The sequence below is a fragment of the Balaenoptera borealis genome, assembly GCF_965194805.1.
Source record: "Balaenoptera borealis genome assembly, chromosome: 8".
In the NCBI taxonomy this organism is placed as follows: Eukaryota; Metazoa; Chordata; class Mammalia; order Artiodactyla; family Balaenopteridae; genus Balaenoptera; species Balaenoptera borealis.
Window position 1 is genome coordinate 67,695,463 of NC_138865.1, and position 14,316 is coordinate 67,709,778.

The 14,316-nt window shown below is 42.1% G+C and overlaps 2 protein-coding genes across 13 annotated transcripts in view; one reads left to right on the top strand and one right to left on the bottom strand.

The window, feature by feature from the left end:
- The first annotated feature begins 12 nt into the window (after nt 1–12).
- The window catches only part of SPATA6L (spermatogenesis associated 6 like), a 59,929-nt gene continuing 45,625 nt past the window's right edge, over nt 13–14,316 (top strand). For 6 of the 12 annotated variants that reach the window (XM_082404412.1, XM_082404418.1, XM_082404423.1 and 3 more), the window contains exons 1-3: nt 72–96; nt 1,429–1,483; nt 10,085–10,129. In XM_082404412.1, coding sequence (XP_082260538.1) covers nt 10,091–10,129 — 39 coding nt within the window. In that variant the 5' untranslated portion in view covers nt 72–96; nt 1,429–1,483; nt 10,085–10,090. The other 6 variants (XM_082404417.1, XM_082404416.1, XM_082404415.1 and 3 more) reach the window with 6 other exon arrangements.
- Nucleotides 11,105–14,307, bottom strand: PLPP6 (phospholipid phosphatase 6). Its single transcript, XM_082404446.1, has 2 exons — nt 12,845–14,307; nt 11,105–12,411 (listed from the first exon to the last, which is right to left on the bottom strand). The coding sequence occupies exon 1, from the start codon at nt 13,994–13,996 to the stop codon at nt 13,121–13,123; it is 876 nt and encodes a 291-aa protein (XP_082260572.1). The 5' UTR covers nt 13,997–14,307; the 3' UTR covers nt 11,105–12,411; nt 12,845–13,120.

Here is a 14,316-nt window from a genome sequence, read left to right on the forward strand (position 1 = left end):
GCCGCGCCAGCCTGTGCCGCGCCACCGGCGGACGGCGGAAAAAGACGTACTCCACTTGGTACGTCACTTCCGGATTGGAAGGCGTGGCCGCGGGAGGTGCGTCCCGGGGCCTGGGAGGAGGGGGTGGGTCTGGAATGGTTTCTTGTTGAAAACTTCTTTTACTGAAGCCTTTCAGTGTTTCAGTGCCAGTTTACCCTCAACGGCGCTGAGGGTCATGTAGTATTAAATGCTTGTTGTCTGGAGTTTCCTACGCAGTAAACGGTGGGTCCTAGGGGCCAGGAGGAGTTCGGACCAAGTGTTGTCCTCCACTTTGAGTATTGTTTAAAAACTGCAACTCATTCCTGTACTCGTTACTGATATGTAAACCAGTTTCTGAAGCAGGGGTGAGGGTGGAGGCAGTTGAAGTGGAGAGAAATTTTAAAAACAGAGCCAACTTTCCTCTCGTTCTGAGTTACAAGCAACGAGGATTCTGCGAAACTTGGCTGGGAAGAGGAGTATGCCAAAGATAAAGTACTGGAAGGAGCAGGACTTTAAAAAATACAGTACCATATATACAATGGAATATTACTCAGCCATAAAAAGGAACGAAATTGGGTCATTTGTTGAGACGTGGATGGATCTAGAGACTGTCATACAGAGTGAAGTAAGTCAGAAAGAGAAAAACAAATATCGTATATTAACACATATATGTGGAACCTAGAACAATGGTACAGATGAACCGGTTTGCAGGGCAGAAATTGAGACACAGATGTAGAGAACAAACGTATGGACACCAAGGGGGGAAAGTGGTGGTGGTGGTGTGATGAATTGGGCGATTGGGATTGACATGTATACACTGATGTGTATAAAATGGATGACTAATAAGAACCTGCTGTGTAAAATAAATAAAATTCAAAAATTGTAAAAAAATAAATAAATAAAATACAGTACCACTAATAGTGGATGTGTAGGAAGGGCTTCCTTGTATTTCTACGTATCTCGTTTAATCGTAAAGATTTGTGCTCTCATTATCCCCTTTTTTGAGAAGAAGAGATAGACCCCAGCATGCCTAAGGTCACACATTTTAAGGGGAAGAGGTAGGATCAGCCCAGGGCGTATGACTTCAAAACATGCACGTTTAACAATCAGGCATTGCTGCCCTACTCATAATTAGAGACACAAATAAGAATAACGAGACGCCATTTTTTTCAGTCTTTTGAAGTTTGTCGATACCGAGTGTAGGCAAGGTGTGAGGAAATGCTGTTAGAATGTCATTTGTGTAACCTTTCGGGAGGGGTAACCTGACAGTATCAGAGGTTTAAGTGCTTTGATTCGGCAATTTAACTACCAGGAAATTATGCAACAGTTATTTTTGCACCAATAACTAGTGATTTATCCACAAAGGTGTTTATTGCAGCTTTTTTCTTTTTTCTTTTTTTTTGTGGCAAGGAACAAAAAGCAGAAAGTATATATAACTGTGCTGATATAGAAATATCTCCAAAATGTGAGTAAAAAAAGGCAACTTACTTTCTTATATGTATATTTATATAGCTATACGTATCTATCGAGAGACAGTAATCCAGTTTGTGTAAAAACAATTCTCTGTGTGTGTGTGTGTATATATACATGTGATAGAAAATTCCTGGAAAGTAAACAAGAATTATTAATGATTACTCCTGGCGGGTAAGGCTGGGGAGGAAAGTTTCTGAGCATCTTTCCTTTCTTTTTTTTTAAAATTTTTTCGCCGTACCCCGCAGCATGTGGGATCTTAGTTCCCAGACCAGGGATCGAACACACGCCCCTTGCATTGGAAGTGGGGAGTCATACCCACCGGACTGCCAAGGAAGTCACTGAGCATCTTTACTTTCTACTCTTAGTTTTACTGTATTATGCTGTTCCAGTATTTTCCAGTGACTGTATGTTATACCTTAGTAACTAATTACAACTAAAAGTTGAGGAGCACTGTGCCTGAACCTTTTGAGTTTAAGAGTGAAAGCCATAGGAGAAAACATGACAGCAGCTAAAGCAGGAAGGGAGAGGAGACAAAAACAGCTTTATTCACTTGTGGCTTTTTACTACTTGAAGAACATTTCTCAGAAACTTCCAGTGACTTCCCCTTATATATTATTGGCCAGAACTGGCTTAAATAAATTGATTCATTCCCTGGACCTAAATGCATTGCCACCCGCACAAAACCGGGATTCCATTGGCAAGGAAGAAGAGCTTATGGCTCTTAGGGAGGCAATCACATTGTCTTCCATAACTGTTTAAGTTCCTGTGCCATCTAGTGCCAGCCTAACTCCTGAGTGTCATTTCTTAACTTCCTCTACCCCCTGCCTAGTTTTCTCTTAGTATGCTCATTGGCCTCCTTTCAGTTCCTCAAACATATCAATTTTTTTCCTGACTCATGGCCCTTTACATTTGTTGCTCCTTTTGCCTGGGTATCTTTTCCCTTTGTTCTTTAAAAGTCTTGTTAGTGGTCATGCTTTTCTTTTTAGATCTTAGATCAACTGTCACACCCTTAAAGAGGCTGACATGTCCACTGGGTCTAAATTAGGTTCTTCTTCCCTCTAACCTGTAACTTTCTATCTCATCCCCCTGGATATTTCCTCCCTAGCATTTATCATACTGTTATGATCTATGTTCACATATTTATTTTATTTCTTACTCCTCTAGAATGTAAGGTCCACAAGGGCATAGATTGTTTCTTGTTCACTCTTGTGCCTCCATGGTCCAGAATGGTACCTAGCACATAGTAGGTACTCAATAATATGTGTTGAATCGATGAATAGGGAACAAATGAATGGAAACAAGGAGAAAAGGAAAGGTGTAGGATTACACACAGACAGAAGAGGGTAAAACGGGAATGGGAAGAGTTATATTTTGGTAGGAGAAGAAAGGGTGGATATAATAACATCAGAAGTAGCCTTATCTTAGCCATGGCTGACTTTGGGGCCTGAATCCTGTGCCCAAGTACAGTGGACACTTTTTACAAGTCTTGGAACTAAATCATACTCTTTTCTGCTTTCTTATATCGGATAATATAATTCCTTGAAAATTGCTTTGGGTCGTAGTTATCCTACTACTCCCATGGACATAGAACTAGCCAGCTGAAATGCAAAGGAGCAAATCAATTTTTCCTGAAGATAAATTACTTTAAAATGGAAGGATATGCACTATGTACATAGCCCAGAATGCCCAAGGGCAGTCCTTGTGGAAGGTTTTGTGTGGTATCATTAAGTAAGTATTGAGCCTACAAATGCCAGTCAGTCAAAGCAGAAGCCAAAGAGTAACATGAGTTTGACTCATGAACTCTAATAAAGTTTGTGAAATAGATTTCATGTGTGGGTCCAGATCCCAAATGACTTCAAGATTGTTAAAAGCTGTTCAATTGGAAGTTAATTCCTTCCCTGGAAGCATTCCTGATACTTGGGGAAAATTCTCAAGAAGTATGTATGCTTAAAGAAATACGCAAATTGCCAGCTCCTGTTTTGGATATTCATGCAGAGACCATAGTTCTTCTAATACACTGCTGCTTTTTTGAATTACTTGTAAAGTATTACACACCACAATAATATTCTTATGTTATCTGAATTTGAGTTGAATAGATCCACCATATTTTTTCTTTAAACGTACGTAAGACTTTTTTTTTTTGGCTGCGTTGGGTCTTTGTTGCTGTGCGCGGGCTTTCTCTAGTTGCAGCGAGCAGGGTCTACTCTTCGTTGCAGTGCACGGGCTTCTCATTGCGGTGGCTTCTCTTGTTGTGGAGCATGGCACACTGGCTTCAGTAGTTGTGGCTTGCGGGCTCTAGAGCGCAGGCTCAGTAGTTGTGGCGCACGGGCTTAGTTGCCCCGTGGCCTGTGGGATCTTCCAGGACCAGGGATCGAGCCCATGTCCCCTGCATTGGCAGGTGGATTCTTAACCACTGCACCACCAGGGAAGTCCCAAATGTGTGTAAGACTTCTGTCAAAGGAATTCATAGTGATGCCACCAAGAATCCTCTTGATGGGCTATCTTAAGACAAAATGAGGTTTACGTATGGATATGATTACTTTTCTTATTTAAGTATGTGTTAAAGATTTTAAAATTTTTATTATAAATATTTTTAAATACACAAAAGTATATTATTATAGTAAACTCCATATGTCCATCACCCAGATCAACAATTATCAAGATTTTGCTACATTTCCTTTATCTATTTCTTTTATTAATTTGCTGGAGTATTTGGAAACAAAATCTTAAGCATTAGATCATTTCTGCTACATACTTCAATATGCATCTCTAAACAATGTTGATATTTGTCTTCCATAAACACAGGGACATTATCATACCTATCAAAATTAATTAATTTTGATTAATTAATTAATTGCTTGGTATTATCTAATACCCAAACCATAATCAAATTTCCCCGAGAGTGTTAAATATTCTGTTTAAGTTGGTTTGTCTGAATCAGGGTTCGAACAAAGTCCACATATTATATTTGGTTGTCAGGGCTTGTATCTTTTAATCTAGAACATTTCTCCTCCCCCCCTTCCTTTTTTTTTTTTTTTAATTTGCAGGGTTTGACTTGTTGCAGGCTGAGTTAGTTGTCCTATAGAATGTTTCACATTCTAGATATGTCTGTTTGCTGTCTTGTGGTGTCATTAACATGTTTCTCCATCCTCTATGAAGTGAGGTTAGCTCTAGAACAACACTGTTCAATAGATGTTTCTGTGATGATGGAAATATTCTACTTGCACTATCCAGTACAGTAGCCACTAGCCATTGTGGCTATTGAGCACTTTACAGGTGACTAGTGTGAGTGAGGAACTGAATTTTAAATTTTGTTTAGTTTTAGTTAATTTAAATTTAAATAGCCATATGTGGCTACCTTACTAGATCGTGCAGCTCTAGTGGCTCAGATTCAACTTCAACTTTCTTGGCAAAAGTGCTTCATAGGTGCTTCCTATGAATCACATAGGAAGAAGGCATGTGATGTCACCTTTAGTGTTGTTAAGAGTGATCAGTGGGTTCATATGGTGACACCCTGATCCCTCTAATATGAAGTTCCCCCAAAGGGTATGATTTTAACATTAAGATTTTAAAAAAATATAAACTTCATCTTTATGCAGTTTTTGAGAACCAAGGAAAGAGCCCAAAATAGCTCATTGAGCTCTTTTATACATTTATAGTAAAAGTCAGAAAGGTAAACTTTTCTCCTCCATATATCAGACTCTAAGGAAACTATACTGTTAAAGAACATTTCAGAGAAAGACTTTGAAGAAGGCCAAACATAAAGCACAATTAGTTCCTGAGTCTTGAGGCTGGGTCTACACTTAAAAAAACAAATCAGTAATCTGCCATTGCTTTAGGGCTGAAATAATCCGGAGTGTTTCAGGTACTTGAGATTCCCCTGCCCCCAGGCATTTCTCCCAAATCCTAATGAACAACTCGCTTTGGAAACTCAGTTTGCTGGTGTTATTCACATTTGCTAATGAATAATTCACTGGCACAAAAGATTGTAGGGCCTAACAAATGAGTCTGAGTCCAGACATAAAATAATGGCCTAGAACAGGACTTTGAAGATCTTTCTCACTTATTATTGAATCCAGCTGCCGTTGGAGAGACAACTGGCTCTAATAAGTGGGCATGAATGTGATGGAGAGAAGAGCCCCTCTTTCCTTATCTGCCTCATTGTCAGATAACGTGGGTGGCCCTTCTTTTTGCTATAGCAGGGAACTGATTGCAGGACAGTGGTTCCAAAACCTGATTTGACTAACTCTACCCCTTCCAGACTCCAATGAAAACTACAGGCTCTCTTCCCAGAAGAATGCACATATGCACATGCATGAAAGGTGTCCTATCATTTCAGGGCCTTTAGGATCCCTGACACATCCAGGGGTCACAGGATAAAACACCCTGCACTGGAAGCAAAAGTAGCAGACACACTTGCGTGGATATTCTCACAGTATGCAGTATACAGGCTGGAGCCCCAATGCTGAAGAAGCCAGTTCCTGGTCCTCCCTATCCTCCCAGATTTATCCTTTCTATTATTTTATATTTTCTACTTGTTTTAATTTGTTTTCCTTTTTAGACCAAATAATGCAAATATTTTGCAAAAATATTTTAAAAGTATCTAAGGCTATTCAATGAAAAGTAAGTTTTCTCTCTGTGTCTCTACTCTAGGTCCTTTCCCCAGAGGCATCCACCATTAGCAGTTTCTAGTTTTTTCTTTCAGAAATATTCTAAGCATGTATGTCCATATCATATTCTCTGTCTCTTGCAAATGGCAGCACAGTTTACACATTTTTGTCCCATGCTTTTTTTTTCTTAGCTCTATATTTTAGAGAGTTTTTACTGCTGGGACTTAGAGCTCTGCTTTATTTTTTTCCCATGCTGCATACTATTCCATCTTGAGGCTTAACCATAATTGATTTAATCTGATCATACTTAATGAACATTTGGATGGTTTCCAGTATTTTTTTAAACTACAAATATTGCTGCAGCATATGTTTTTGTGTACTTGTGAAAGTATACCCATATATACCTATTCCTAGCAGTGGAATTCCTGAGTCAAATGAAAAATTTTGATAGAGATTAACAAATTGCTCTCCAGAGAGGTTATATGTGGTAGACAGAATAATGGCCCCCAAAGATATCCATGCCCTAAGACCTGGAACCTGGGAACATGTTACCTTTCATGGCAAAGAGAAATTAACTTGAAGATGGAATTAAGGTTTCTAATCAGCTGACCTTAAAATAGGGAAATTATCTTGGATTATCTGGTGGACTCTATATGGTTACAAAGGTCCTTAAAAGAACCAGAGAGATGGTAGCATGAAAAGGAGTTGGTTCAATGTTGCTGGCTTTGAAGATGAAGGAAGGGAGCTATGAGTCAAGGAATGAAGGCAGCCCCCTAGAAGCTGGAAAAGCAAGGAGATGGAAAAGACAAGGAATGCAGCCCTCACATTTTGCTTTTAAAGATCTCTGTTGGATTTCTGATTCACAAAATCAAAAATTATACATTTGTCTTGTTTTAAGCCATTAAGTTTGTGGTAATTTGTTATAGTAGCCATAGAAAATTCATACACTTTATGTATTTACACTCCTACCAACAATGTATGAATGTATTTTCCCACATCCCTGCCATTAGTGATTCCTTTTTTTTTAATATATTGTCCTCCCCTCGTATGAATACTCCTTCCAATGTTATTTGAAAAGAAATGTTTACAATTTAGTGTCCTATATTTTTTTAGATAAAAGGAAAATCTCAGATATAATTATCTGTAATATTTTGTTCTTTGCTCATTATAATTAACTCTTTGGAAAATCCCCATCTGGGACATGTACCATTTTCTTGGCAGTGGCCAGGATGTGAGCAGGATGCATTACTGATGTGTCATTTCTGCAATGCTGTTGTCACTGCTGATCAGCCGGCACTGCAGAAATACTCTGGGAATAAGAGTTGTTTAATGAGATTTGTTTTCTGCCACCTACACAGGTACCTACACAGGTAATAAAGCCAGTCTCTGTAAGAGGTGACAGTCCAATGGCTTTGCTTGGCCTCCAGTGGAGGTGGCAGCCTCAATCTTTGCAAGATGGGCCAGAGGCATTGTATATGTAGCAACTTCCGCATCTCCCTGGCAGCTGAGTGCCTCAGGTGACTGGGGTGGGGGAAATTAACAGAGTGTAAATATTTCCTATCAACTCAGTTAATACCCCTATGCCAGACTAGCAGAAGTAGCTCTGCCTGGTCCTTTCTCATTTTGCGTATTTAGTTTGCACTGTAGTGGTGGGACCTCCCCTTACCCATGTACATACGTTAAACCCTATAGCCTGGCTTGACCATCTCTGAAATTAACATCTATTCAGGATAATTATTGAGCATCTACTCTGCTAGGTATTTAGGATACAAACTCTTAGCCATGCAGAGCTTACAGTTTATAGAGACAAATAGTAATCAACAATCACAAGAGCAAATGTAAATGTGACTGCTATTGTCACAGTTGCCAAAAAGAGGATATATATGTATGTGTTTGTGTGTGTGTGTGTGTGTAAATAAATAATATTGAGATTCTACCTTGTCTGGGAAAGTATAAGAGAGGCTTGGGTGGGATATGTAAATCTGTATACATTTGCTAATCCATACCTACATTGGATGACACCCTAGGTAAAGGATATAGAGGGAGGAAAAGAAAGAACTAGAAACACTGCTTAGCCAGGGAGAGGAGGATGAATAGAGTTAGAGGAAGAATGGCCAGAGAGTTGAAGGGAAACCAGAAAAGGGCTGTGCCCTAGGAGCCAAGCAAGGAGATTCCAGTTATATCAAGGAGAGTTCAGTTAAGCAAGGAGAGTCCAGTTAAGGCTGGGAAGAGCATAGAATGGGACACTGTGTCTCGGAATCAATAGGTTGTCTATGTTGCAATGGCAGAGACATGGTAGGGCACACCTGGATTCAAGTGTGGCTCCTTCCCTTTAGATGTGTGGCATTGGACAAAAGACTGTCTGGCTTCAGATTCTTCACCTGTAAATAAGAATAATAATATCTCCCTGAAAGAGTTACTGTGGGGATGAAGTTAATTAGCATATGCAATATCCCTACCATTTTGTAGATTCTCAATAAAGATTGATTCCTTCCTTCCATTATGTCTGTCCACTTATTTATTTGTGTTTTGGTTGTCACTATCCTTGATGTCTTAGCATTGGTGTTGATGACGTACTTGTAAGGTCAAGGCAGGTCCTGTCCCTGTATATAAATGCATTAGTAAGGGTGCCAGCAAGTTGTGTGATCTGACAAATCAGTGCTCTGGATGCTGTAGGGAGCCAAGCACCCACTGATGTGCCTCTTGCTATGCTGACAGACAGATCATCGAGGATTGGATAAGGACGTAATACATCTTCCTTCATCACACTGAGTTTTTCCCTTTCAGGGAAAGGCACTCCAATTACCAAAATTAATACCTAATTCTTGTCTCAGGACATCTTTTTGCACTCACATTTCTGCAACTGCATAAATCTCCAATGCAAAATATTAGTAATAAATGACTGATTCCAATAAAATTTGTTTTGTTTAGAGACAGCATTGGCCCTCCCAGATTTTTCTGATTGGCTAGAAGCAGCCACTCCCTCCTCTATTCCTTCATTTTTGTCTATTAAATACAGTGAATGGGAAAAAATGCAATTTCTTCTACTGGTTAAGAACTCTTGCCCTGCCTGCTACCTCTGACGGTTTTTAGAGTGTAACCCTGGCTTTGGCAACTATGGTAACTACCCATTGGGAGATAATGTAATTCAGTGCTTCCCTTAAGTTAACTAAACCCCGGTAAAGAGACTGAAAAATATTTCTATTGGGGCTAAAACAGGATACGTAACTTTTAAACCTCTTTAGGAATTGTCCTTGTATTTTTAATTAGCACACGTTTCATTTCTTATTGACAGTGGGCATGTTTTCCGAACCAAACATGAGGACGTAACATTTCATAAGCATGATTTTTATAAGCATGAGAGTACCTTTAGGGACATACTACTATTTTAATTGTAATTGTTACAGAATTTCCAGGGCTTGGGGGTCGTATAGATACTAAAAATGGGCAGGGCTTAAATCGTAACGGAGCTATGATCACATTCGACTTTTAGAATTGACACTGTAAACATTTTAACATAGTGACTGGGGCCCTAAAGAGAGTGGATGGAAAGCGCGGTGGAAAGGAAGCTAGGGCTCTTAGCATCTCGTGATCCGGCCACCAGGGCATACACACTAGGACATTCTCTCCCGCTAGCGCACAGTCTGGAAGCCAGTATCGTTCCAAGTGGAGGACAGGAGGCTCACACTCCGGCGGCGCCGGGGGCCTCGCAAGTGTTCCCGGGTGGAAGGTTGCGTGTTTGAGTGTCCATAGCAACGCGACGCTTCAGCCTTCTGGAAGCCTTGGCTCCAGCTCGCGCTGTATGAGACCGTCCCGGTGGGAGGGACCTGGGCTGGTGGGAGAACTGATGAGGGTACAGGGGGGTGGGGAGCTGGGGAAACTACTGGGAACATTTGCTCCAAGGATTGAGTTAAACTAAGAAAAATCGGTCCAAGGCTCAGCGCAAAAGGATCTTTTCAAATTCAGTCCTTTCGCCCACGTAGGGAACTATGCCTTTGGAGGTGGTGGTGGAACTGCAGATCCGGGCGGTAAGAGAGATCGACGAACCTCTCCTCTTTGGCCCAAATCAGACTCTTTCCCCAGGGTTCTTAAATGGTTCTGGGTCGTTTTCACCACCCCCTCACCCCACACACATCATTAATCCTACCTCTGTCCCTAAGACTCTCTACATTGGTCTTTTCTTACTTTCTAACCTTTAGTTCAACTCAACCTCTTCCCACCCCTCCCGCCCCCCACCCCGTCCCGCCCCCAAGCCTAGCTGTTTCTTGGCTTTATCCGGAATTTTTCTGTTCTTTTAAAATAACCTTGCATTAAGTCCAAGAAGGATTTTATTTTCTTTTCCGGGATACAGATTTGTGAAGATTAAAAAGCCCCTTCTTTAAATAACCAAGGAAGATTTTAATTTCAAAAAGCCAGATCACTTCCCTGATAATTTGCCACCTCTGTAAACCAATCAAGTATCTTCTAAGCTACTTCCCCTACAGGTGGCTCTGGCTTGCTAATTCCAAAAGGGATCAATCAACAGCTGTTTAATAATTATCCACTGAATCCTGCTTAAGTGAGGTGCTGTGGCAGAATGACTCCATTGTTCCTGTTTGGGGTCAGTCATTCCTTATTTCAGCTTCCATTTTCCAACCCTTCCATGTGTAGTTGGTGACAGACTGTCTGTACACAGCTTTGCCTGAAAGCTATAAGGAGCTTCTCTACTGGCCAGGATTATAAGCAGAACACCAACAGGTTACGGCCATGGAAAATCTGGTTAGCCTCCATACAAGTGACAAATGCTGTGATTTCATCCTACATGCAGCTCTGAAACAAAGATGGAAATTTCCTGGATTTGACCGATTTTGCTGACAGCAGATAGGACCAGATTGTATCAATTGTGCTGTATCAACTGTGACCTCTCACAATTGTGCAGTAAGATGAAGGAATTCTTGAGACGTTGAGTGATACATCTGTCTTCCTGCTCATTAAGGCAAAAATTAAACAAGTTTTCATCTCACTTCATTCAACATTACTGGTTAATTTTATTTTGATTTTTAAAAGGCATTCTTCAGTGTACAATTAATTAACAGTGGAATCAGTTTTTTTTACTCTGCGGTACTTAGGATGCTTCAAAAAAATCAGGTGAATTGATCTGTGCTTTAAAAGCCAGCAAACTCAGGCCCCAGCAACCAAGATAGGGAATTCCAGAAAAATAACCAGAAATGAGGTGAGCCTAATTTTGATCTCCCAGTATTCAGACTTGTAGATGCTGCAAGAGGAAAAACTGCTTCCAAATATCTGGCCTGAATATTGCTGCAATTAAAATAAAGGATCCCTCTAAGGCTAAACAATAAAGGAAACCACTTAGAGTGTCACAGTTTGGCTGATTCAGGAAGTGAAGATGTAGTCTGTGTTCAGGATGTTGTGGAAATGCAAATAATTTTGCTTCATTTTGAAAAGAAGCTATTCCTTTTTCAGTGTTCCTCTCACACGCAGAAAGTTCACACTTCCACCCAATCAGAGCCTAGCTGTCACAGCCATTCTCCGGATTCCTATGTACATCTCTATATGACAGATCAAATGCCATAATCCTTTCTATTTATAAATGTCAAAATAATTGGTTGTTAAGATTATCTAAAGACACCAGTTCCACAGGTAATTTAAAGGTTCATGTTTTCAGGCAGAGCAGCATTTAAAGCACACACCCTCTTCCATCTTTCCTGGTCAAAGAATAATGAGCAGAGTCCACCCTGCATTTGGAGGTTTTTGGTCTTGTGATTTGGGGAGGCACCATCGATAAACTGCTTTAATTGTGAGGGTCAATATAAATGGAAATTTAGGAGTTATACTTTGTGCCTGGTATAGCAGTAGGCTCCACTTGATGAATTTCAAGTTAAATACTGTTACCTAAAGTGTGCTGTATACAGGGAAATGGAATTCCATATGAAAAACTATAATATACAGGGTCATCCTTGTGGTATATATTTGAAAGCTTATGCTCTTGCATTGCAAAGAATCAAGTTATTTTTCCACTTTATTACCTCATTAAAGAAGCATTATTCTTTATTCAGTAGAGATGGTAGGCAGCAGGGCCCATCTTCTTCCATGTTGGTCCACTGACAAAGTATGTAGTGAGCCTACCCCGAGACTCTCAGTTCCTTTGATCTCCTCAGCAGCTTCGCTTTTCTGTCCTCTGTCATGCCATGCTATTTGCTGTCAACAGAATTAAGCATGAGGCCATAGTCCCATCTTTCCTTTTCTATGGGCACTGTCGATATGCCCACCTTTAAGTGTTTCTTCTTCAGGAAAGTTCTTGGCTTGTTCTCTGAATGCAGAAAGACAATTTTAGTGGGAAATAAATATCTTTTTAAAGATCTTTTGAGGAGGTAGAGGAAAAGGAGAGAAAGATATGTACTATAATCTCTCTTCTCACTACCTGCTCTGCAAAGATGGAAGAGACAAAACTAAAAAAGCGTACCAAGAAAATTAGGATTAAGAATAAATCTTCCCAACTGTGGTAACAGATCTTCAGAGGATAAATTAGAAAAACCTATGTCTTAGACTCTTAAAGTACTGTTTAAAATCTACCTCAGGAAAAGAACTAGGATTAGTATGTGGCTCATCTGCCTTTATATTTACAGAATGAAGGTGATTTGTTTTTTCAAAGTTCAGTTTACAAGTGATATGCTGCCTTACAGGATTACACAGAACAAAATTTTCTGATGTCAACTTTTAAAAAGCAGCAATATTATAATCACCTCAACTTGGTTTCTTTGAAGTTGTCCTGGAGATATAAAAAGTTGTTGAATAGGTATATAATAGAGGGGGGTTTTTTTGCTTTCTATAATATGGCTGTCATCAGTAATGGTCAGCACTGTGCTCTAGCCTAGCAACCCATCAAGATTGTAGGACACCTGAAATCCCAAAAGAAAGCCTGAAATCCTTAGGGGGGCAAGCAGGATGGCTGCTGGTTTATGTCAGCATCATCATGTGTAGAAGCCTTCAGATCTGGTGCCATAACGAATGAGATGGTGTCATTGTTGGTTCCACAGTACAAAGAGGACTGGAGCATTGTGCGGTGAAAGCCAGCAATAGTCCACGATGCTGTACTGCATGTAGCCCAGAAAAAAGCCAAAAGCCACGTCGGTGACATTGTGCCGCCCCAGCATGACCCTGGAGAGACCCAAGATGAAGGCCCACAGTACCACCAGCACCCTCAGTGGAATGGCCAGCACTAGGTGGTTCAGGATGAACCGTGACACCAGGGCGGCCCTGGTGGCATGGCCCGAAGGGAAGGAGTACTTGTCCACCGAAAGGGTGAAAAACATGTCCATCTGGTTGTGGGCCGGGCGGCGCCTGCGGACCAGCCCCTTGATCAGGGCCACCAGCAGCAGGTCCAACAGCAGGGAGAAGAGCAGGTTCATCAGCACTTCTCGCCCGGCGCAGCTGTCGCTCCTGGACAGGCAGTAGAGGGTGCCCAGCAGCCAGGGGATGCCGTGTCCCGAGATCTCCAGCAATTTCATAAGGGGCCGCACGCTGCCCCAGGATGAGCTCTCCCCCGCACACACCCCCAGCTTCTTAGACAGCCACAGGTCGATGGCCAGCAGGGAGCGCAGGGCGATGCCCAGGAAGGACGGGTTCAGGTCCATGCGGTCCTCCTCGGGCAGCGGGGGCGGGAGCGCCGGCGAGGAGCCCGCCCCGGCCAGAGGGAACGAGCCGCGGCGGTGCACTGGGCTCTCGGACGCGCGGAGCCGGGCGCAGGTGGGGTCGGCGCCCGGCGCGCGGCTGCTGAGCAGGGACTGGAACTCGAACCTGCCGCCGCCGCCGCCGCCATGGGCCGGGCTGCCGCTGCTGCTCGGGGCGCAGGCGGCCAGCGGGCGTCCCTCGGCGTTCCTCCGGGGGCTCGGCATCGCGGCGGGCGGCCCGGACCGCAGGACCCGGGCGGCCTAAGGAGAAGCTTCCCGGCCCTGCAGCCTCTTCCGCTTCCGCACTGCCATCCTGGAGGGGCGGGGAGAGGAGCCAGCGAGAGGACGATTGTGACACCTGGCGGAGACTTGGGAGGAAATTGGAATTTCCAGTTTGAGCAAGGAGAGGAGAAGGGAGGGTAGTGCTATGGGAGAGAGAGGTGAGGGTTAAGGTGGTGGGGGAAATTTGACATTGTTTGTGGGAGGTTAGGGAAAATAGACCCTTTACAAAGCAAAACGCAAACCCTGTTCTCTATTTTTTTCTT

What these genes read in the sequence shown, in the direction of transcription:
- PLPP6 (XM_082404446.1), bottom strand. Translation starts at nt 13,996, where the DNA reads ATGCCGAGCCCCCGGAGGAACGCCGAGGGACGCCCGCTGGCCGCCTGC.